Source organism: Carassius auratus, unplaced genomic scaffold (assembly GCF_003368295.1).
Source record: "Carassius auratus strain Wakin unplaced genomic scaffold, ASM336829v1 scaf_tig00042771, whole genome shotgun sequence".
Taxonomy (NCBI): Eukaryota; Metazoa; Chordata; class Actinopteri; order Cypriniformes; family Cyprinidae; genus Carassius; species Carassius auratus.
Genome location: NW_020526736.1, coordinates 32501 through 59542, shown reverse-complemented (window position 1 = coordinate 59542; position 27042 = coordinate 32501). Strand labels below are relative to the sequence as shown.

Below are 27042 nucleotides of genomic sequence, written 5' to 3'. Positions count from 1 at the left end.
GCATAGACTAGAAAACTTTGTTGGCATTAATGGAAGTGCTTTAGCATGGTTTAAATCATACTTATATGGCCGCCATCAATTCGTAGTAGACGTATCATATCAATCACAAGTGCAGAATGGAGTACCTCAAGGCTCAATACTAGGGCCGTTACTCTTCACGTTTTACATGTTACCCTTGGGAGATATCATCATGACATTTGCCAAGTATGGTAACCCATACTCAGAATTGGTGCTCTGCATTTAACCCATCCAAGTGCACATACACAGCAGTGAGAAGTGAACCCACCATGAACACACACCCAGAGAAATGGGCAGCCATAGATCCAGCACCCGGGGAGCAACTTGGGCTTCAGTGCCTTGCTCAAGTGCACTTCAGGCCATGGGTATTGAGGTTGGAAGAGATCACTTCCAACCTCAATACCCCCCCCCCCCCCACAGCTGCACACTAATATGCTTCGGACATCCAAATCCATTAAATTATTTTTATACTGCATTAATTATGTAAACCAGAACCGAGAACACTTCCCATAACACCCGATGTACTTGTTACATCATTAGAAATATGGCATCTACGCTAATATTAGTCTGTTTCTCTCTTATTCCGAGGTCACCGTAGCCACCAGATCCAGTCTGTATCCAGATCAGAGGGTCACTGCAGTCGCCCGGATCCAGTACGTATCCAGACCAGATGGTGGATCAGCACCTAGAAAGGACCTCTACTGCCCTGAAAGACAGCAGAGACCAGACAGACAGATCCCTTGTAAAGACCTTGTCTCAGAGGAGCACCAGGGCAAGACCACAGGAAACAGATGATTCTTCTGCACAATCTGACTTTGCTGCAGCCTGGAATTGAACTACTGGTTTCGTCTGGTCAGAGGAGAACTGACCCCCAACTGAGCCTGGTTTCTCCCAAGGTTTTTTTTTTTCATTCGTTCACCGATGGAGTTTCGGTTGCTTGCCGCTGTCGCCTCTGGCTTGCTTAGTTGGGGACACTTCATCTACAGCGATATCAGTATTGACCACAATAATTGTGATTATGATTTCTGCCATAATGGAGCAGCTCTAGTTTATTTTGCGTATTCATGGAGCGGCTCAAACCTGATCTGTGGAAGAGAAATTGCTCATATCGCAGTAATCACACACACACACACACACACACACATGGCTGCCAGCCGCTGTGTTGCACCACAGCTGTCAGGACCTGCAGGAGGTGGAGACAAACGGCTCCACAATCTTGTTTATGGCCATCAGGGCTTGGCTGCAGTCGCTCAGGCGATTGTTTGAGGAGCTCTGGACGACTGCCAAGTGAGAGGAGGGAGAGACGGGGGAGGACAGGAAAGAAAACAAAAAGTTTCATTTGTTAACTATCTGGGAAACAGGCTTGACTGTCTAAAGCAATAGATTACAAGCTAAATTAAATGTTTGAAACGACAGATTCTGAAACTTACTGATGCATTCAACACATTTCTGCTGCTGTTAACTACAACACACACTCATGTTCTCCACCCTTTAGTTATTTGTGTTCTATTTTAAGTGTAGAAGTAGTGAAGAATACACAGTGTATGTGTATTTTGTGTATAGGCCTACTTAAAAAAAACAATTGGTGTAGAAACAACTTTCAATTGTCTTTGTCTTATGAGTGTTGTACTGCTGACTGAATCTCTCTCTCATTCTCTTTCTCTCTCTCTCTCACACACACACACACATACACACACACTCGCTCTGGCCTGAGGGCACGTCTGCTTCATCTGTCCAATCCTGAGACACGCGCCAGCAGAACTGACTCTAATTACTGCTGCAGAGATTGGTTTGACTGCGGCTCCTGCCAACATCTGATCGGCTCTGAGAGCAGCGTGGTGAAATCTGTACAGAAGCCTGTTTCTGCCACGGGATAAAAAAAAAAGTAAATAGGTAACTGCGACTTTTAAATTCACAATTTTGACTTTTTAATTTTGCAATTGCGAGTTCTGGGAAAATAGGTAACAACTGTAAAACATAAACTCAGAATTGCAGGATATTAACTCGCACTTTTGAGAAAAAAGTCATAATTGTGAGATATATATTATTTCTCACAATTCCAAGTTTACATCTCGCAATACTGAATTTCTCGCAATTCAGATATTTTGTTTCCACCACATAATAAAAAACAAAAATGTAATTGCAACATTTATCAGATTTTTTTCTTGCAGGAATGCAAGAAAAAAGTCCAAAATTGCACAATATTTAATTTTATTTTTTACTATTTTCTGCTGTAAAAAGCAGCTTCCATAAAAATAAGCCGTCTCTAAAGGCACTGAAACATGAGAGTCCCGGAGAGGAGGTCAGTGGGTTCATAATGGCTCTGTATGTGTGTGTATGTGTGTGTGTGTGTGTGTGTGTGTGTGTGTCACAGCTGTGAGAGGGAGTGACTTGCAGAACTCAGCAAACACTCACTGACTCCTTCTGACCGCCGCATGTGCTCCATATGTGAGCGTCCACTGCCTCAAGCATGAATGACCTGATACTACTAAATGTTGTGTTATGAAATGAGTTATGAGCTATTTGAGTTATGAAACCCCATAATCATCAGTGTTAAACATGCACATGGATTCATAGAGACGAGTCAGACAAATATAAAAAATAAAGTATTGTTCACTGAATCTTGTGTCTGTTTCATTGTTTTTCTCTGGCTCTGTGTGTGTGTGTGTGTGTGTGTGTGTTGCCACAAGACAGATGTGCTCATAAAGTCTGACATGGTGAATGTTTTACCAAAACATTGAAATTAAAATTTACATTTAAGTTAAAATAGTTCATCTTAAAATCACTTTTTTGTCATTATCAACACTCGAATAAAAACTGAGTTGTATATAAACATTTAAATTGCACATAAGGCAGTTTCATATCAACTTTTAAATGAAACTGCAATTATGGTAGTTGCATTGTAACAGTCTTGGGTGTTTATATTAATTTAACTAATATAAAATGTCATATTTGAAAGACAGAAAATTGTCTGTTGCAAAGTTTTTTCTTATTTAACATTTAAATTTGTTCACTAAAAAGTCATTCAACTAATCTATTTCTATAAATCAAACAGTAGAGCATAGCAACTAAAAGGTAATTGGTTTGATTCCCAGGGAAAGCATGAACTGATCTCGAATGTAGTGTACTGTAAGATAAAAGCCTCTGCTGAATGCATGCATGTAAATGTCACTTGAGTTCAGTGCTTGTGTTTTGAAGGTTCACTGTGTGTGTGAGATCAGAGACGTGAGCAGAACCTGTTGAACCGGTCTGGTTCAGATGCAGGTTTTTGGCTGACGGCAGCACGTCTGCTGCTCTTGGGTACTTTTAGACCGTTTCAAATAAATGAGCAGCCAAACAAACAAGAGTCAGAAATCTGTGCCGATCACTTGTTTTGGATACAACACCTCAAACGTAATATTGCATGAGCAGAAACTGTTTATATGGGGATCTTCTCATGGAGCCTCCGGGCCATAGGACACACACACACACACACACACACACACACACACGCACACACACACACACACACACACAGATGCAGCAGAGTTAATAACGTGGTTTCCTGTTACTCCTCTGGCGTGCTTTGGCTTTTTACAGTGACTCTACAATAAAATTCAAGTTTCTGGTGTCTGTTTTGTTCTATGTAAAAGTTAGCAGATTTACTAATTTTATACGCTAGTGGCATGGTATAAAGTAAGGGAAGTATGCTATTCTGTCACATTATTCTCATGTCAATACATATAAAGTGGTTACAATTTTTTAATTATGACATGTATTGTTTACCATACAGTGTTTTAACCCATAGACATTTGTTGTGAGAGCATTCCTGTCAACATTGTTTTATTTCTTATTGTCAATGTTCTGTGGAAGAATATTTCTGCCACATAAGCAAAGATGCTTTAAAAAATCATAAGTATGACATATTAAGTTATAATTATGAGACAAAATAAAAATAAATAAATAAAACAGCTATGACATACAAGGTCATAATTTTGAGAAAAGTCAAAAATATGAGATAAAGTCAGAATTATGAGACAGTTTAGCAACTCATATTTATGAGATATAAAGTCATAATTGAGATAAAAGTTAAAATTATGAAATCCTAATTCATTATCGTGAGAAAAAGTAATAGTTATGAGATATAAACTCATAATTATGAGATAAAACTGACAAAATTATGACAAAAGTTTTTTGTTCTATTTGATAAAAAGTTATAATCATGAACAAAAAAAAAATATATATAACATTAGTCATAATTAAATAAATTGAAATTATGACATACTCCCCCGGTTTAACAGACAAGGCTAAAGCCTAAAATGCATATCTGAGCTGTTTCAAACTAAAAGAAACTTGAAAAGATATCAGTGCCATCGTTTAGTCTCAAGATGCACACCATTAATGTCTTTTTTCTTTTTTCTTTTTCTAAGGAATTTTTATAAAATATACTTAAATGTCCTAATTAAACTATGGCCTAAACCTGCCTTAGTCTAAGCCCTGATTGTGAAAGTAGACCACTAAGTCATAATGTAGAGATAAGTCACAATTATGAGATAAAAAATGTAAAATATGAAATACTAAGTCATAATTCTGAGATAAAAAATCAAAGCTATGACATAAGTGAGTTTTGAAATAAAAGTTGCAATTAAAAGGTAAAATGCGATATTCATAAGTATGATTTAATAAAGCATAATTTTTTTCTTATGTGGTAGAAATGGGCTTCCATAAAATTCAGCTCAATTCAATCCAGTTCAAATCGGTCAAAAACATAACACTTTACGTTTCTTATACTGAAACAGACCACTTCACCAGAAATTAGTTGAATCACATTAGCAGTCAAAGACTCATCAGATACTCACGAAAACCATCTTTAGGGCATGAGCATGTGATGAAAAGTTACGTGAGATGTGATCAAACACAATTCGCTACAATCAAGTCACAAACTACTATTTGAGCTTCTGACTAAATGAGTGTTTTAAAGACAGTAATTAAGCAATTGCCTCCTAGTGTGTGTGTGAATGTGTTGGCTGTTATAGCTGTGAGTGTGTTTTGTGGTTTGTCACAGAACAGAAAATTATGACAGAGACAGTAAAGGGTTAATGGTAGAGGCGTGTTTTGATTGGCTCTTCAGACGTAAACTAGATCGCACTTGTCGGTGACCCCGCACCTGACCTCAGAGATAGACTCTCGAGCGAATGGCTGTCTCTTTCTGTGAGGGAACGGCTGGAGAACACAGGGGCCATTGTTTGTGAGGCAGAGCTGCCAAGACTCCATCCTCACCGAAAAGTGCTGAGCCAAGCAGAGCCGCTGCCGGAGGCGTGCAATCCCATAACTCCCTCCGTCAGGCCGTCTCTTTCCTGAAACAAACACACTCCAGACAACTTCATATGCTGCTCCTGATGCTTGCATAGCTACAAAATGCCTGTCTAATCTCAACCATGCAAAGCCTGACATATGAAAAAAGGCCTTGCCTTGATGCATCAGACTTTGATGGCGCATATAGTCATAACTTTGAGATTAACAAAGATCTAAATTATGAAACAGAGAGAGTCAAACTTATAGCATAAAAGAGACAAAGTATGAGACAAAGTCTTAATTAAGACAGTCATGATTTTGAGATAAAATGTATGATTATGAGATAATTATGAGATAATATGAGATATTTATGGCACGTCAATTATGAGATTTAAATTGATTAAACATTTAGATAAAAAGTAATTATTATGCAATAGAAAATAGAAATTTAGACAACAAGTCATAATTATGAGATTACATTTTAATTATGACATACTAAGTCATAATTATGAGATAAAACGTTATGATTGTGATATAAAAGTCAAAATAATGATTGTTAAATTTATGGCAAGTCAATTATGAGATAAAGTCATAAATTATGTGGTCATATAGATAAGAGGACAACATTGTGACATACCAAATCATAAATATGAGACAAAGTTTTAATTATGACAGTCAAAATTTTGACATAAATAGTCATAATTATGATATAAAGGTCAAAATAATGACAGTCAAATGTATGGCACGTCAACTATGAGATTTAAATTGATTAAACATTTAGAGATAAAAAGTAATTATAATTATGCAATAGAAAATACAAGTTTAGACAAAAAGTCATAATTATGAGATAACATTTTAATTATGACATACTAAGTCATAATTTTGAGATAAATGTGTTATTATAAGATCAAAGTCAATATTATGACATTAAATTACAATTGTGAGATAAAACGTTATAATTGTGATATAAAAGTCACAATAATGACTGTCAAATTTATGGCAAGTCAATTATGAGATAAAGTCATAATTATGACAATAAAAATGTTGAAATACGAAGTCATAATTATGCGATAGAAAGTCAAACTTATAACAATAAAAGTCATAATTATGGGGTCATATAGATAAGAGGACGAAATTATGACATACCCAGTCATAATTATGAGACAAAGTTTTAATAATGACAGTCATGATTTTGAGATAAAATGTATGATTATGAGATAATTATGAGATAATATGAGAAATTTATGGCATGTCAACTATGAGATTTAAATAGATTAAACATTCAGAGATAAAAAGTAATAATTATGCAATAGAAAATAAAAATTTAGACAAAAAGTCATAATTATGAGATAACATTTTAATTATGACATACTAACTCATAATTGTGAGATAAAACGTTATAATTGTGATATAAAAGTCAAAATAATGACTACTATATATATATATATAAATGACCAATATATTGGTAATTTAAAGGCCTAAGAAAAGTGCATATAAAATATGATACACAAGGTTTTAAATTTAAAATCATTTTCTTAAATACTCAAGAAATTATTTAAATCTTTTTGATGATGCACTGAACTTTAACACTTAGCGTTATTGGTGTTTTAATTGGACAGGGACATTACAAATATCTCCCTCCCGCATCTGTGCGTCAAATAAGGCAAAGTGACCTTTCTGAAAACCAACATTAATGCAGAAGAACCTTCCTGTTTGCTGTAGAACTGGGCACAAGGCTCCAAACAGTCTGTAATGTGCCAGTGGCTCGGGTCACGTGATGTGGATGTCAGGCGGTCATTAGTGTGGGCAGCAGCACGGCTGAATTAATGACCTCGCTCTGGGAGAGGCAAACAGTGGGCAGGAGCGCTGCCAAACGCCTGGCTGGTTTCAGTCTCCAGCAGCCAGAATACTGAACAATTCATTACGCTTCTACACGACATGACGCCAATAAACAGACTCGAGCTGCTGGACTCAAACTACTACATACTCATTACTCAGACTAGTTTAACAGCAGTTAAGCACAGACACAAGTACACTGAGAAAAATTGGTATAGAAACTCAAAAAAAAAAAATTAATAAACTTTTTTTTTAATACAAAGAAACAGCAAATAACAAAATGCAATTAAACATTAAATTTTGAAGTAGAAAAACTGAGTATTTTCTTGTAAAACATACTTCAATAAAGTTTTTTTTACAGTGGGCCTTTCCATGAAATGTCCTGCCAAATTTAGCACAGTCTTGTTACTGTTGACTAAAACTATTTTTTTTTTCAGTAATTCAAATAAATAAATATAAATAAAATATAATTATTTTATATATATTTTTTATCTTTAAATAGTGAAAATTAAAAATATTGCCTCGGAAACTAACTGAAATAAGTTGAAGTAATAAAGTTACTTTCATAAAAATGGCAAATGTGCATAACAAAACTGCAAAAATTTTAACGAAAATGAAAAACAAAAACAAAAGATACTTCAAAATATTAATACATACTATAGTAGCATATAAAATAATACTGAAGTAACTCACCTGACAGTTTAGAATATTACAATAGTTTGTTAATTTAAAATTAAACAAGAAGTATAATAATATAAAGTAGTATTTTCTTATTAAACATACTCCAATAATCTTTGGGAAATATTTTTACTGTGTATTTTTTTTTTTACAGTAAAATTACTAAATAAAATAAAAATATAAAAATAAAAGCTAAAAATATGAATAAATACTATAATGTAAACGTAATGTAAATAGTACTAATTTAAAAGAACTAAAAATCTAAAAATTCTAAAGAAATCTGCTGTTGTTTACCATTAAAAAGATAACTATTTATCTGAAACAAAAACACATAAACATTTTACGTAATAAATTTACATTCAACACAAATTCTAAAAAGATAAAATAAAATCTATATACAGAAGTATTGAAGTTAGTAGAGTTACTAGATTTAGTTAGTTGTGCTCCCTAACACTGATCAACACAATAACGAAAATTACGAATTGTCTTTAATATAGTTTTATTGAAAAAAAGTGTACCAATAAAACAACCCAAAAAAATTCAGAAAAGTATTTCGTAGAGCAAAGCTCTTATGTACAGCATATTGCACTAAATAACAAAACCTAAAACTTCCATACTGTATTAAAAACATGAGAGAAACCAAACCATTGTGAGGAAGTGCACAGTACAGTCCCAAAGACACAGTCAATGTTTACACACATGCTACATCATCGCTGGGTCTCGTTTCTCGGTGAACAGGGAGTGTGTGTGAACGTCAAGACCTCAGATAGACAATCAATGTCTTTCCCAATGGGATCATTTCAATAGAAGCCATCAGCTGGCGGATATACGGTATATAAAGGCCTGGATGGAAAAATGTTGAGGTCAAATCTGTAGAATGGATTTTAAGATGGTAAAATATCTTAAACGAAGAATTAAATTCATTTTGGACTCTCAAGGAATGTTTCAAGTCATTTAGAAGATTAAAAAGCCCTTGATCGCAGTTTGAAATCATTAATTGGGGAACATTTAATCAAATTTCAAAGTTAAAAACATCTGCCTTTCAGAAAATCCATTTTAGAAACCCAAACCAATGAGCCCCAACAATTACAGTCAATGTCAAGAAAACAATGAAGGATTGAAGCATATTTAAAGACACTGTTGGTATCATCATGGGTTAATACTGGGCAGCACGGTGTGCATGTTACCCTTTGAGTCAAAAACACATTGTCAGATGCCAAAAAAACGATATAGAGATTCAAAAACATATTCCTGATATCTCAAGAACTTCAGAAGAGAGATATGTTAGAGAGACAATAACACTGGGATACAAGAACCCTTGATATTCAATCAAACACAAAGTACTTTCCAGTGCATGTAAAACAGAAAACAGAATCAGAGATAAAGCACTTCACAACATCCTGCATCCACTGCGTTTGTCTTCAAAGCCTCCTGCATTTTAATTTCATGCAATGATTCTGAGTCAGATCTTTAAGATATCGCAGAATTCATCATTAGTTTCGCACACACACACACACACACACACACACGCACACACACACACACACACACACACACACACACACACACACACACACACAAACAAAATAAGATTGAATTTATCAGGAACACATTCAGGTCAAATTTCTATGGAAGTTTGTTTTCGTCACAGGATGAAAAATAAATACATAAAAATGTCTAGTCATTCTAAGTCAGAATTAAAAGATGTCCTACGACGGAATAAAAAAAGATAACTGTGACATTTTATCCCACAATTATGACTTTTCTATGAATTTTTTGTTTACATTGTATTTTTACTTTATATCTCGTAATTCTGAGATGTAATTCTTCAAATCTCTCTGAACTCAGAATTGCGCATAAAAGTCAGAACTGCAAAGACATAAACTCAGAATTGCGTGAAAAAGTCAGAATATAAAGATATAAGTCAAAATTACGTAGAAAAAAAGTCAGATGTGTGAGATTTAAACTCAGATTTGTGCAGAAAATGTCAGAGTTGTGTGAAAAATGATATAAATCAATTGCGTGAAAAAGTCAGAATTGCATATATTAACTCAGATTTGCGCAAAAAGGTCAAAATTTCACAAAAAAGTCAGAATAAGAAATATAAACTTTGAATTGCGTGAAAAAGTCAGAATTGCATATATTAACTCAGATTTGCGCAGAAAGGTCAAAATTTCACAAAAAAGTCAGAATAAGAAATATAAACTTTGAATTGCGTGAAAAAGTCAGAATTAAGGGATATAAAGTCAGAATTGCGTGAAAAACATCCACATTGCGAGATATAAACTAGAAAAGTCAAAATTGCACAAATAATTCAGAATCACAACATAAATTTAGAATTATGCAAAAAGTCAAATTGTGACATATGATGTCAGAACTGCTTGAAAAATTTTAGAATTACATTATAAACTCAGATTTGTGCAGAAAAGTCATAATTGCGTGAAAAAAAATAAAAATATGAAAAAAAATGCTAGATATAAACCAACTGCGAAAAAAAAGTTAGAATTATGAGATGTATCTCAGAATTGCGCCAATAAAAATGAACACTGGTTGATTTAAACTCACAATTTGAGTTAATACAAATGTTGAGATAAAAAGTCGCAAATACTTTTTTTTATCCCGTGGCGGAATTAAGCTTCTACATATTTCACCCCAAAAACAATTACAAACAAACCCAAAAGTAAAATGTCTCACAACACTAATGAGAATTTGGAGGTGCTTAACTGTCATGAAAATCGTAAAATTAATAATGGAGAATTTTCTAGTGGATTTTGGAGTGAAATACAACCTGGAAATGTTTTCACAAAAAAATCAGCTGATGACACACAAAGTCTTTCCTGATACTCAGTTCATCTGATGGCACTTTGTTGATTTGAGAGACACCAAAACAACAGATTAAAATCACAGAGCATCTTAAACCTGCTGCAGCAACACAACGAACACCAGAAATGTACAACAAAACGTCAGTATCGAGGCATAGAAACAAGAGAATTGCACAATAAAATGTATACAGTAGCAACAGGCCGATTTACAAAAAGAGAGAAACAAAATAAATAAAAGAAAACACATTAAAAACATCATGAAGGAAAGTGGAGGAGTGCACATGTGTGATCGGCTGGATGAGGCAGGAGAACCTGCGGCGCTGGCTCAGCGTTCACAATCTGCAGGAAACACACGTTCAGCTCACGCAACATTCGACAATCATGCAGCCGCGGCCTCCGCCTCAGAGAACCAACCTGAACCTGAACCGGAACCTGAACCGGATCCGGAACCTGAACCGGAACCGGAACCTGAACTGGAACCTGAACCTGAACCGTACTGATGAACCAGCCCAGTACATTTACAACACAGCCACATTTCACCTCAAAATCTGAAGTTTGAAGTTTTCAACAGAAACTGAAAACCATTTTTAAGATTGGCTAATTTTGGATTACTTTGCATTGTGACAATGGCATAATTTACATGACAATTAAGAATGTTTTCTATTTAATTTGATACTATATATATATAATGAAAATCTAGATTTTTAAATATAAATTAAGTAATCAATGTCAAATTACTACCCATCTAAAAAAAAAAAAAGATTTGCAAGAAATAAACTCATATTTTGTACTTTTTTTCTCAGAATTCTGAGGATACATCTTGCAATTGTTTATTTTTCCCAACACAGAATAATAAAATAAAAAATTTAATTGCATCTCACAATTCAAATAATATCTTGCATTACTCCCCATCTAACTCAGAATTATACGCGATAAACTTACGACCCTAAGAAGAAAAGTCGGAATTGTGAGATAATTCCAAATTGACTAATAGTTTAGAAAAATTTAGGTTTTCAAAAAATATTATAAAATAATCAATGCATTACATTAATCCCCATCTAAAATAGGGACCAAGTAACACAAGAAAAATTAAAATACAATTAGAAATATTAAAAGCATAAATTAAAAGGTGGTAGAAAATTTAAAAGAACTTTACAAATGTAGTAATCTAAACTAAAAGGTCCAAAAAATATGTTTAAATGCAAAAAGCAAGTTATTCCTTTAGATTTTTAGGTGAAATATGAGCTGAATGTGAGTGGATTTTAAATCAACATTTGACAAGGTTCTAATAAATGATGAATGATGACTTTTATCGAAATTGTTCTCAAAGAGTAAAACGATATGGTTTCATTAAAAAAGTAATTTTCCTTCATATGATATCATTCTACCATCATCTCAGATTTGAAATTAATGAACTCCATGATTCCAGAGGTGGCGGAAACATCAATCTGATCCAAAATTTTACCAAAAAATATGCCTCACTCCTTCAAGATGAACAAAAAACAAAATAACAAATCAGAGGAACAGCATTGAATGCATCAGTGTCTTCAAATATAATAATTACAGTCCGAACAAATTTCAGAAGACGTTCTTCCTTATGTCTTGAACAAAGTAGTGGTTAAATAATAATAATAAAAAACTAAAGGAAGAAAGAAATGTACACCAGCGTAACTTTAGGGATCAGGTATAAAAGTACAAATAAAACTGAAAAATCAAAAGCGGCGAGAGTCCTGAGAGGAGAAAACTTCACAGATTTACACAGTATTGCTCGGATTATCTTCAACAGTTTCAGATGATGACTTCTGATATGTTTGCTGTATGTGAGTGTAAACAGTCAAGGTTGATCTGTTCGTGTTATAGGCACAGAAACATCATGATATCTCAAAACTGGTTTGTATCTATTGGCTGTTTTAGATTTAGTGGATTTAAAGGGACAGGTCATCCAAAATGGACAATTCTGTCAACGTTTACTCATGTCATTCCAAGTGTCTTTCTTCTGTTGAACACAAAAGAAGATAATCTGAAGAATGTTGGTAACCAAACTGCTGACGGTAGCCATTGACTTCCATTGTATTTTTGTATTCCATACTATGGAAGTCAATGGGTTCCATCATGGAACAAATTGGTGCAAGTGAATAAAACATGAAAGATTTTTTTCTTTATTCTGTTAAACGCAAAATAAGTTATTTTGAAGAATTTTGGTAACCAAACTGTTGATGGTAGCCATTGACTTACATTGTATTTTTTTTATTCCATACTATGGAAGTCAATGGGTTCCATCATGGAACAATTTGGTGCAAGTGAGCAAATCATGAAATATTTTTTTTTATTTATTCTGTTAAATGCAAAATAAATTCTTTAGAAATATTGTTGCTGGTAACCAAACAGTTGTTGGTAGCCATTGACTTCCATTGTATTTTTTTAAATTCCATAGTAGGGAAGTCAATGGGTTCCATCATGGAACAAATTGGTGCAAGTGAGTAAAACATGAAAGATTTTTTTCTGTATTCTGTTAAACGCAAAATAAGTTATTTTGAAGAATTTTGGTAACCAAACAGTTGTTGGTAGCCATTGACTTCCATTGTATTTTTTTAAATTCCATAGTAGGGAAGTCAATGGGTTCCATCATGGAACAAATTGGTGCAAGTGAGTAAAACATGAAAGATTTTTTTCTTTATTCTGTTAAACGCAAAATAAGTTATTTTGAAGAATTTTGGTAACCAAACTGTTGATGGTAGCCATTGACTTCCATTGCATATTTTCCATGCTGAAGAAGTCAGTGGGTTCCATCATGGAACAACTTATGCGTGAGTAAATAATGATTTCGAAGAATGCTTAAAAACCCAACAGTTGTTGGTCCCCATTGACTTACATTGAATGGAACTACTTTGGAAGTCAATGGGAACCAGCAACTCATTCAGGTTTGGAACAAATTAAGGGTGAGTTAATGATGATTTTTTTCTACTGTTGAGCATAAAATAAAGTATTTTGAGCAATTTTGTTAACCAAACAATTTCTGGTCCCCATTGACTTCCATTATCACGGAAACAACTTGAGTAAATGATGACAGAATTACCATTTTTGGGGGAACTGTCCCTTTAAGTACCTGAGTGAGACTTGAAGTCAACATCGTTGCAACATTTATTCTCATGTTTTCCAAAATTGGGTGAATAATATAATAAAATAATAACCTGATAACAGTTTTCCTCCACAAAATCATACGTAGACAATAAGAAACATCACTATTTGACGAAATTAGAGCAAACGACACAGCCAATCCAGTAATGTTTCTGTTGATATGAAATCAAATAAAAACAGCAGTACACCAACTCATCATTGACTTCATCGAAGACGTCTAGATCCTCCTCGCCTGTTCATCCAACAACCATTCAAACCAAAAAAATAAGAAGAACAATAAAAAAAGCAACAATTATGCAATAAAAAAGGTGGAGGTGGAGGTGCAAAAAGCTTTGTTCTGAGAGAAACGGCCTCTTTGGAGATTTGTCAAGTTGCTGGACGTCTCGGAAGCTTTCTGAAGGAGAAATCCCGTCGTTATCATCCGTGGATGGGTGCCGTGGGACAGTAAGGCGTTCCCAAGACTCGTGGAGGTCAGTCGTATATATACACGTATGGAAGTGCAAAGAAAATCAAACAGCATCCTGTACAAAATACCTCGACATGTTTATGAAAATATTCCTGGAGAACATCATGGCATCTTCATGGAAAACAGAGGTTAGAGCAGTCCCCGTCCTGCGGAGATGTCTTCGTTTCAGTCTCAGATTGTCCTCTCTAAACCCGTGTTAGATTGCAGACAGTGCTGTTAAACGTCCCGCTCCGTGAAGAGGACTGGGACACGGATGGCAGGTTGTGTTTGAGAGGCGTTTCACCTGCCGAAAACCATGGTGTGGACCGCCATCGCCACACGCCTCCACAGCGGCTCCCGGATCCTTTGGTTTCTGTGATGCTGCAAAATAGAAACACAACAGCATCGCAGTGATGAGACTTACAGGGTTCAATGAGATTTATGAGGGTATATTTATTTATTTGGCATTAAAATAATGTCATGTCGCATCTAATGGTCCTTAAAAAATATAATACAATTTCTTATTTTCTTGAGCCAGTGATTCAACCAGTATTTCAAATATATTTAAAATTATGCACAAAATGGGCAAAATATATTGCTAATATTTAATTAAAAAAATATAATGTGGCAAAAAAAAGCATTTTCATATATTTATATTTTTATGTTTTTATATTTATATTGTAAAATATATTTCAAATTATGAAAAAACAAATCCTAATATGAATAAAAACATTTTTAAAAATTATAATGTCATGTGGCAAAATATACTACTAATATGGATTTTAAAACGCATTAGCAGTATATTTTGAATATATATATATATATATATATATATATATATATTGATGAATATGGATATTAAATATGGAATATTATCATTAGGCAGATTTTTTTTATTTTCTGAAATATTTTAAAATATATTTCAAATTATGCAAAATTATTGCTAATATGGATTCATCAAAATTACTGATAATTCTTATCAAGTGGCAAAAAGAAAAAAATTTTTTTTTTAATTATGCAAAGAAAAAATCAAAATATATTTTGAACATGGATATTAAAATATACAATATTATCATAAGGCAAAAAAACATATTTTCATATACATTTTAGAATATATTTCAAATTATGCAAAGAAATTGAGAAAATAAATTGCTAATGTGGTTTTTAAAAATGTATTATGTATTAATTTCAAATGTAAAAAATATATTGTAAATTATGCAAAGAAATTGTTATTAGTCAATTATATTTCCTCAAACATTTGAGCTATTTTGAATGTTTTTTTTTAATTTTGTTTATTTATTTTGGGCTGTACGAGACCATCCACTGAAATAACACCAGTCGTGTCACATCTCATGACACTGTCTGACACAGCCTGGAGCGTGTGTCTCGCGTGAGGACAGTGATGTAATAAACACAGTCAGATCCAGACAGCGTAACGCAGCAGTATTTCCACAACAAACGCTGTCTGTTCCTGATCCACACTCACACGCAAGAACCAGCGATCGCAACTCGAGCACAAGAGAATAAACTCTGCTCAATATACATGTTCATGGACAGACCTGCAGCATATTAAAGGGTTAAATCATTTTTAAGGGTTAAATCCTATTCATCAAATTTTTTTTCATAATAAAAAGAATGCAATTACAGGCCAATAAGTCTATAATTAAAGACGATATTGTGTCTAAAATGCATCACAATATTAACTTACTGTTTATTAAACTGTCGAATAAAATCTATATCATTTTTGCTACTGCAGAATCTGAACATGCTTTTAGTGAAATGTCGATTCAGATGAGAATTAAAAAATCACAAATGACTTCTTGGCCCCAGAAGTGTGTCTTGCATTATTTAAGAAATGTTTTTGCATTTTTTTATCCTCATTTAGTTACTTCTACTTGCATAGTTTGGCTGATTTAAGCTGATTGTGGCCCGAGAGACGGTGAAGCCGTCAGAGTGTGATGTCACACTTCTTCTCATGATGTCATCACACACACGTGATCATGAATGATATGGGAGATGATGGATGGGAGACTCTCACGCTCTCCGCTCGCTCTTCCTGGCACTGAGGGGAACTGGATTTGGGAAGATTAAGAGGATGATACTAGAACTGTCATTGAGCGAGGGAAGAGAAGATCATTTCACTAAATAGGATTACTGCACACACACACACACACACACACACACACACACACACACAGCTGTATTTTGGCTGGCTCAGCTCTCCAGAGAGACATAAGTCTGATAACACACACCATAAAACACACGCTAACACACACTAGCAGTCCAAACCGCTCCACAACTACAAGTTTTGTGAAGAAATGTATAAAATATATCTACATTTATTATTGAAAATCTAATTATTTTATTTATTCAAATTCTTTTCTGATTATTCTAATAAATTTTGAATTTATTTTTAAATTTCATGTTTTAGTTATTTATATTTCTTAAAATATTTTTGGACTATTCTATAACTTATTTTAAGTCTAAATATATTTATATTATAAAATAATAATAACAAAATAAAAATACATTTGCATTAAATAAAAATATATTTCCTTAAGCTACACTTTTTAAAACATAAATTTAGAATATATGCTTTTTTTAATATTTACTTCTTATCCTTTATATATATATATATAAATTTACTACGTAAAGCCCAATTTTGAATCTGTTTAAAAATATATATATATCCCAAAATCCAAAAATATTATTTATTGGCCTTAAACTGTATTTTGCATATAAATTTTTTTTAATGCATGGAAATAAAAAAAATCATAAAAGTAATGCAAAATACAGAAGTTGTGGCATTATTTCCATAATTACAAAGAAATGACAGTAACACATTGAATTAAACGAGACACTTTGAAGTAGCAAATCTGAAGCAGTATTTTCTTGTCAAACGTATATTTTTCCAGGTTTCTGAGATGTTTATGGAATAAGGTCAGGAATATGATGATTGAACATTACAGTGCGTTGCATAAGCCCGGCTCACTTTACCCCCGTAGACTTACTCACAATCACACGAGCAGCAGAAACCGGCGCGACTCAGGATAGTGCTTCAGAAAACACATTCACTCGATAAGACGCATGCCTTCGGTGTGAGAGACCCGGGTTCGAATCCACTGTGAGACACCAATGTGTCCCTGAGCAAGACACTTAACCCCTAGTTGCTCCAGAGGCGTGCGACCTCTGACCTCTGACATATACAGCAATTGTAAGTCACTTTGAATAAAAAATGCTAAATGGAAATGAATAGATGTAAATCAACTGAAACACTGGGAATCAAAGAAGCACCAACACTGACAGAGGATTCAGTGACAAACAGAAGAAGCAGAAGAGCGCTTCAGACGGGATTCCCACAGAGAGAGAGTGTGTGTGTGTGTGTGTGTGTGTGTGTGTGTGTGTGTGTGTGTAAGTGTGTGTGTGTGTGCGTGTGTGTGTGTGTGTGTGTGCTGCTCGCTCTCACATCTGAGTCAGTGGCTAAATTTGGCATGAGATAACGAATGGAGTTTACGCAAACGCTCTCACACACACACACACACACACACACTCGCGGTCGCGGTGTGCTATCAGCTCTGCGTGCTGCTGTAGTTAACCCCATCACTGCTGATCAGCTGACAGAGACTGGAGACGGCTCTGGTGAAGAGCATGTGCAGTGATACGAGCGGTTTATCAACACTCTGTTCATTCTGAAATTACTTTATCATATTTATTATGGATTTTATTGCTTTAAAATATTACTTATATACAATAATAATGATAATTATTTACCAATTTTTTATTATATAAAATAAATTAACTAAATAATAACATGCAGTATCAAATTATAATATATGTATAATTTATATGCTTTATTATTTTAGAAGCATGTATATGTATAATATACTATTATTTATATTAAAATTATTTTTATTTTTCATTTATTTTAGATATAATTTCCTTTTAAATTATATACAATTATTAATAATTTTATAAAAAATTATAATTTTTAAAAATTATTAATAAAAATCTATAATTTGTATAATTTTTTTTGAAAATTAATATAATTAATTTTGAATGATATACATTATTGTATTTAAAAAAAAATATATATATATATATATATATATATATAAAGAATATTACTATATTATTATTATTATATGTAATTTATTTGAAAATTACATATAAAATTTATTCATATTTTTCATAATTTATTTCAGTTTTTGAAAATGTATATAATTATATTTAAAAATCATATAAATATTTTTTTACACTACATATATATGTGTGTGTGTGTATTATTAAATCATATCACTTCACTATATTTTTTATTACAAAAATATATACAACTTTTATTACTTTTACATATATATATATTAGTGTACAACAACTATTAGCCTCATCGCAGTGTTTTATTTCTCCTGAGGTTTTGACAGAGTCTGGTTTTACCTCCAGCACAAATATCAATCATAACTAACCGTTTAACCCCAACAGAATGAAAAGAGACGTATGAAGTTTGAGAATCCAGAGCGTATGACTTTCCTGAGTCAGGAAGAGCAGATCTCTGGAGGATTTCAGAAGGCATTGTTCGAGAGTCTCACAGGAAACACATCCCCTTTACACCGCATTTCTGCTAAACACACACTGCATACATACACACACACACACACACACACACACACACACACACACACACAAACACACATCCAATGAAAATCTGCTGTTGTCTCTCACAGATCTGTCTAAACGCTGCTTGATCTGTATTTATATCTTGGACAGACCAAGATCCTTAGCTTTAAAAAACAATCTCAAAAAGACGTGCACTTGATTTATTTCTGCTCTCCTGTAGACTTCACCACGGCTCTGATGAATCTCTGAACACAGTCCCGTCTCGGGCCCCGAGGGCCTCAGCGAGCTCGAGAGCGTGCAGTAATTCATCTGTCAGCTTCTGAAGACACGTGATGATCAGAGATTCCTGCAGCAATCGTCCAAACGGCGACAGAAAGAGAGAGCAGCGCCGCGGGAAAGAGCTGAACTTCAGTCAAACAGACTTCAGTTCATAATAATGAAACTACTTTTTCACAACCTGCTCATGTCACTTTTTTTATGTGTTTTCTTTTTTGAAAATTTAAATAATTAAGATAAAATAAATTAAAAAAAATTTGGAATGCAATATATATATATATAATTTATTAAAATGTGTATATATACAAGTATTATTTTATTTAAAAAATTGTTATAGTATATTTTTTAATTACATATAAAAATTCAATTACTTTTTTAATGTATATATTTTTTACGTCTTACAATTATTTAATTATTATTTTTTGAAAATGTATTAGAAAATAAATATTGTAGTATTACGTATGTATTACATACTTATTTTATTTTAAAATATGTTTAAATTCATAAAAAAATTATTTAAATGATATGCAATTTTTTAAAATGTATATAATTTATTTTATTACAACTATTATAATTTTTTGAAAATTTATAATGAATAATTATTTTAAACTGATATTTATATATATATATATATTATATTATTTTGAAATTACATTAGAATTTTTTTTAATGTTATTTTATATAATTTTGTTTTCAAACTTTATACATTTGTTATTTTTTTGACATTTTATTTTAATTTAGTAAAATTATTTATTTTTAAATTATATACAATTTTATTAGTTAATAGAATAGTTCCATTTATTTATCAAATTGAGTATTTATCAAACTCTACTCGCTGTGAATTGACTTACGAGGTTTCACTGCTTTAGACCACAGAACGTCTCACTATGGTTTGGAACGAGCCGGTTTGTACCTTTCTCAACACGTAACGAGGCTTTAGAGCTTGAAAATCACATAATTAGCAACATGAAATCCTAAAATAACCAGGAGCGTTTAACAGAGACTGAACCTCAGCTGGAGTTACACAACCAAGACGAGAAATAAATCAAGACTGAAGAGAAAGACAGAATAAAGAAGAGATAATGAGCTAGAGAAGCCAAGAAAGGAGAGCAGATGGCAACAGCCTGCGGTGGTTCACTTTTAGTCCTAGTTTTTCATCTAGATGTCAACCGGCAAAATGATTCTCAAAATCATGCCCCATGCAAAACGTCTTGAAAAAAAAAAAAAAAAAAATATATATATATATATATATATATATATATATATATATATATATATATATTTCCCAAAGTGTTACTTTAGTATCATTGAGAAACTATCATAGTTCATATTTTGAATTAGTATATATATGTTACTAGAATATATATATATATATATATTTTTTTTTACATGTTTGTATAATTTTTATACATTGTTATTTCAGTTTTAGCTATTTTAATACATCAAATAGCAATATATTTTATTTCATTTAATTTTCATTTTATTTCTAGTAACAAATAGGTTTTTATTGTTTTTAGTTTACTATAATATTGTGAAACTATTATTTTTTTATTATTTAATAAAAATAAATAAAAAAATATAATTTCTGGGGTTTTTTGTTTTTGTAATTTTGTTGTGTTTTATCATTTGTACATTTGCATCCCATAGGTGTAATGGTTTTTATTCTGTAGAAACTGTATATTCTATGGTCCCTACACCTAACCCTAACCCTCACAGGAAACTTTGTGCATTTTTACTTTCTCAAAAAAACTCATTCTGTATGATTTATAAGTGTTTTGAAAAATGGGGACATGGGTTATGTCCTCATAAGTCACTCTCTCCTTGTAATACCTGTGTCATACCCATGTCATTATACAGACACACACACAACACACACACACACTGGAGGAAAAGAGTGCAGTAAACAGGAAGTGAGAGCGAGGGGTCGCTCCGGTGTCTTTGGGGTCAAACAGCTCGACCAGATTCAGGAAACAGTGCGGCCGAAACAAACAGCACACGCTGAAAACTCTTTTGTGTGAACGAGCGCTGAAGCAAGACGTGATGTGATTATGATCCGGCGCACAGAAACACGCTCACAGGATCGAGCCGACTCACCATCATGTGCTCCTGATAGAACTGATCTCCGATCAGCTGGAGCTTCTGTCCGATGAGGGTCTCCACGCTCCGCTCGGCCCGCGCCGCCCGCTCCATCATCCTCAGACTCGGCCGGAGCACCACGTCTGGAGACCGAGAGCGGCTCGGCGGCGCCAGCAGCAACAATCCTGCGCTACCTGTTCAGAAAACAAGAGCTCAGAGCACTGGAGATGACACCAGGCACCTTCAAACATTTCTGGAGCTCTAGTGGCACCAAACGGAACTGCAAGCAGCTACGAGCTGAGCTGCTCAATCATGCTTTAGTGACTTCTTCCCCCCGCACTGATTCTACAGTAAGAGATGCACGTGAACGCTGGCCTGGTTTGCATTGCAAAGTGACTGGTTACACACACAGGTAATGAAGCCGCTGAGGTCACACAACACACACTCATCTAGGGATTCAGTGGCTTACCGTAGAAGAAGCGTGTGTGCTCCACATGCACTGGGCAGGGCAGCATTACGCTGGGTGATGCAGGGGGTCTCCCGGCCGTCTCTGTCTGCTTTAACTGAACCTGGGAGGAAGGCCAGGGCCGTAGACCCTTCCTGTGCACATCATCCTCATCCTCATCCATCAGCCGAGCTCCTCACCTGAACACAAGAGCAGAGCACACACACGTCACACTAACAACAGCACACACTGCATCAGCAAACAGAATTCCCTATTTATTTCTGTCAACTCTGTTATTTCTTTATTTACAGCCAGTTAGCAACTTAGTACAATCTTCTTTGTCAAACACTTCTGGTAAACTATTACATATTCAAAAGTTTCCAATATGACACTTATGAGTATTACTCAGCTTTCTCTCAGGCCATAGAGTGTCTCATCATTCGAAAGTGTGGTGTTCAGAAGTGTGTGTGTTGTGTGTGTGTGTTCATGTTACAGAAACATGTGTCACACACCGCAAACTATCGCATCTGATTTCCTCAATGAAAAAATTACGCTGCAAAAAGCAGAGCAACACGCAGCTCCCTCTACTGCTGCAGACACACACACACTGACACACAAACTACAATCCATTCATGAGGGCCAGGTGGAATCAGTCCAAAATCACCCTGGCCTTGCTAATTCATCTCTATCTGAACTCTTAAAGAAAAGAAAAAAAACTCTAACAATGTTACCAAAACTAACCCACAAGAGACTCTCAACAACAAACCATAGTTTCACATCTACCACTACTAACAAAACATACTATGCATTTCTGGACTTGAGAAAATGCTATATTTAGCTTAGAAATGCATATTTACTCTTCAATAATGTAAATATCATGTAATAAAAAGAGCAAATATGCAGTGCATGCAAAAATAAATAAATGCATGCATAAAAACATAAATAAATGCATGCATAAAAACATAAATAAATGCATGCATAAAAACATAAATAAATGCATGCATAAAAACATAAATAAATGCATGCATAAATTCATAAATAAATGCATGCATAAAACATACATAAATGCATGTATAAATGCATCAATAAAAATAATAATAAATGCATGTATAAATGCATGCATAAAAACATAAATAAATGCATGCATAAATGCAAGTATAAATGCATAAATAAAAAATAATAAATGTATGTATAAATGCATGTATAAATGCATGCATAAAAACATAAATAAATGCATAATTGTTTTGCATGCTGTGTTTTATCTGTAGAGTACTTCCCTGTACTGTATGGTGTATTTAAGACCTATTTTCATAAGAGCAATCAAACTTGGCCAATAAATTTTGACTTGAAGGCGTCTAAGGGTTGCAGTGATGGTGGAGTGATTTGTTTTGTGCTGACGCCTCCCATTGAGCTTCTGTAGCACTACTGACCCAGTGAGAAAACACACACACACACACACACACACACACACACACACACACACACACACACATACACACACACACACACACAGACACACACACACACACGCATACACACACACACACACACACACACACACACACACACACACACACAAAACCAGCCTGAACACCACAAAACACTCACACACTATCCAGCACAGCTTGGCTAAACTGCCCTGCTTTAAAATCTGCATGACTTCTTGATAAAACAAACTACAGTCCAAAAGAAATGAGAAATGAGTGACTATAACCAGTGTCTTCACTTCTTCATCTTTCAATCATCAATATCCACATGTATTGCTCTCGTATCATTATAGTTCTCATCTTCATATCGTAATTGCATTTCAGTAGTTCAACAACAGCATTGTTATCTTATCATAAACAGTTATTTAGACAATAGAAATCACGTAGAATACGCATGAAACACACTGACAGGGATAATAAAGTGTTTATGACACTTGTCTCCAGCACTTTACACAGTCATTATTAATGCAAATCAGATTTGAGATGTGATTTTCTAAACGCACTATTGAGATTTACAAGGGCTGTGTCTCAAATCCTAATGTGAGTCTTCATAGACAGCAGCAGTTTCCTCATAGACTTAAAACAGTAAGATCCAAACGCTGCTGTCTATGTAGGCAGCTCACTAGGTTTTGAAACACCGCCAGTTTGCCGGTTTAGACAACAATAACATCTTCAGTGATTTTTATAGGTTTATATAAGACACTCTTTAACATGACAGCTCACAGTAAATATTCTCAATAAACACGAGTGTCTACACAAACACATTTAATAACAACACGCGATACTGTATTTACACTCAGTGAATATTAAAACAGAATAAATTAACAATAAAACAAATATTATGGCATTTCCCTCACCGTGCCTCCTTTTGACGAACTTCATGACGAGTAAACGCGTCTTACCTGTGTGTTTGTATCTTTTCCAGCGTAATAAAAATATGTTTAAGTGAAGTGAAGTTTAGAAATATCAGCTGCTCGCTCGTGCGGTGCGCGCTCCTCGTCGGCTCGCTTCATTCTGCTGTCGGCGACGCTGAGCTCGCTCCCGTTTTCCAGCGGCCCCGCCCCCCCTCCCCCCGTGCTGACGTCACGCACACACACACACACACGGCGCTCGAAATGTCAGACACACACACACACACACACACACACACGGCGCTCAAAATGTCACACACACACACACATACACACACACAAACACACACACACACACACACGCTCTCTTTCGCGCGCGCTCTCTCGCTCTCTCTCTTAAAGGGACAGGAGCATTTACATTAAGAGGCTATAATGACGTGATGGTTTTAGACCCAACTTGGCCAAAATAGGTTTAATTTAGGATTAAATCAAGCACAAGTGTATCACGATGATAGGATAATTTGAACTATTTCTGATTGATAAATGAATGAATGAATGAATGAGAGAATGAATGAATGAATGAATAAATAAATAAATAAATAAATAAATAAATGTTTTATTTATTCATTGCTAGCTTGCTTGAGCTGGTACTTAACAATAATAATAATAAATTAATTAAGTACATGAAAAATTAATTTGAGTGTAAAGGATTTTAAACTTGAGATCAATTATATACTACTGTAATACAAAAATATTTGAATGCAAAATTCAATACTGAAGAATTCAACAAGACATCAGTAAGCATTAACAAGTTAATTTACTCATGAATCGGAGTATTGCTTAATTTAACACCTGCCACGAAGGTGTTATTTTAGAGAAATGGTGTTAAAATACAAACTGAGGTCATTTAACTGTAGAATGTGTTCAGGATCACCGTCCTGCTGTGCTTTTGTGTGCAGCGCTATTGTCATGCGTTTTTCACAAAAGGCCCGTTTAATTACTTTACTGACCGAATTCATAATCTAACGTGAAGACTATAAACTCAATATATCTTAGAAAGATGAATAGCACAAATAGTTGCATGGAACACTTCAGGTTTACTGAGAATAAATGCACTCCTGGCATACTGTGTATTATCATTCAGGATGATTCTGCGCCTGTGCCTTTAAGACTGTCAATCATGTGACTCGCGGCCAATCAGAGCGTTTGTTTTGGTCCCGCCCTGCTGTGCTGTATTCACACACGTGGATGGGAAATTCCCCCAGCTGTAGTGTTTGTGGTTTCTCTGCTGTGAATTCATCACATGATGTTTCAGGCCAACAGAAAGGCTGGGTGATTTTACGACACCGGAATAAACTAACCCCACAAGCTGATTTACTTAGAAAACCAACTTCATAACAGGGGGTTTCTACTCTACTCATACACAGTAATAGAGTTGAAACGGCAGCTTTGCAATGGCTACAAGAGTTTTTTCTTGTAGATGTTCTGACGATATTTTCATAGCATTTATTTTCCCATCACAAGACAAGTGTAACGATGCTTGTAAAGTACTGCTGCGTGTCTTTGAAAGTGTCATGTGAAAAGACACGAGGAAGGTTTTCTCATTTATCTGTTGTAGGAAATAGATAATGATTTCTTTCTCATCAGTATGAAAATAACTCTAATATATGATGTAAATCTGTAGACTGAAACTGTGAAACAAGTTGCAATGGTTTTTGATTCAATTACTGGTTCAAAAGTTTATTCTATGACATAAAATACATCAGTAAAACCCACTCTTGTAAAGTGTTTGTTAAAAAACGACTGAAAGAGTTAATGAATCTTAAAGGAACAGTTCACCCGAAAAAAAAAAAAAAATGAAAAATTGCTGAAAATGTCCTCATCCTTAATTAAACTTAAGGTTTCTCTATTTATTAATTTATAACTATTAATATTAATGGTTTTATCAATTTATAATTTATATTAGATATAATTAATAATTATTGGATTACAGAGTATTTATATTTTTCAGTTATATTAACTAAACAGGTCAGATTTCCGCTCTCCAAATTGATTAATGGATAAGTAAATACTACTAATAATTAACTATTAACATTTATTTGATAGAAACAGCTTAGAATCAGTGTGAAAAGGAAACATGCACTGTTAAAAATTGATTGTATTTTTACAGGAAACTCCTGGCAACTAATTGCCGTGAATTTACAGCAAACAATATACAAGAAACATACTGTTGATTTAATACAATAAAATTATGTGTTTATACAACAGTGTTGCTGTGATTACAGTAGCATTAATACAATAAAATGTTGTATTTTGTATTGCTGTCGTACAATCCTCAACAGTGGTGACAATCCCGAAAAAAAAATTGCAGCAATGCATGCTGGGAGCCATGAACATGTCTTGTATGCTGGCATGAAACATGTCACCATTGTTGTGTTTAATACGCCAAATGTTGATGTCTGTGAGTGTATAAATAATCTAAAAGATAGCAAAAACAATATTTATTCACTGTTAAACATCAGTGTACCAACCACAACAGAGTTTTAAATTATTTATTTTTATATCAGTTGGGTCATTTAAACCAGTTTAGTGCAGTCAGTTGGTTGTTATTAAAACAGACTTGTTGATCTGCTTTATATATGCAGAAATGTTTTCTGAAAACAACTGCAACTGCAGAAAAAAGCATTGCAGCAAAAGTTGAGGATCTAGAGCACAACTGAAGCAAACCCTGATCTCTATGATGGTGATCTCAAAATAATGTTAATTAAGGCATCAACATCTTAACCTCTGTGAATTATCAATAAGAACTTCTGTAAATGCATGACAGAAAATCATTCTGGTTAGAATTACTACAAGTGAAGCTGGTAATGCTGTTTGTGGAGTTGTTTATTCAGATCTTGAGAGATTTAAAGTATTGTATCTTCAGGTCGCCTAAGACTGTGGCTGAAGAAAGTTGTAGTTTGTGTTCTTATTTATATTTCTTTCTTGCTTGATCACAGCAGGTGTTTGAATGACTGAGAGAATGTTGCAGGAACATTTTACTAACCTTAATATAACATTATACTAATATGGAAACTGGACCTTT

At 34.0% G+C, this 27042-nt stretch overlaps 1 protein-coding gene across 1 annotated transcript; it reads right to left on the bottom strand.

The window, feature by feature from the left end:
- Positions 1-13614: 13614 nt before the first annotated feature.
- LOC113086140 (bcl-2-modifying factor-like) lies at positions 13615-24124 on the bottom strand. The gene is made up of 4 exons (XM_026255336.1): positions 24009-24124; positions 21644-21819; positions 21193-21368; positions 13615-14592 (listed from the first exon to the last, which is right to left on the bottom strand). Exons 2-4 carry the CDS (start codon positions 21801-21803, stop codon positions 14512-14514), a joined length of 417 nt encoding a protein of 138 aa, XP_026111121.1. The 5' UTR covers positions 21804-21819; positions 24009-24124; the 3' UTR covers positions 13615-14511.
- Between the last annotated feature and the right edge of the window lie 2918 nt (positions 24125-27042).

Excerpts from the sequence above, each read along its gene's own strand:
- LOC113086140 (XM_026255336.1), bottom strand. The coding sequence starts at position 21,803 with ATGGATGAGGATGAGGATGATGTGCACAGGAAGGGTCTACGGCCCTGG. Across the intron at positions 21,369-21,643 it reads GCACACACGCTTCTTCTACG|GTAGCGCAGGATTGTTGCTG; the intron begins GTAAGCCACTGA and ends TTTTCTGAACAG. Across the intron at positions 14,593-21,192 it reads TCTATCAGGAGCACATGATG|CATCACAGAAACCAAAGGAT; the intron begins GTGAGTCGGCTC and ends TCTATTTTGCAG.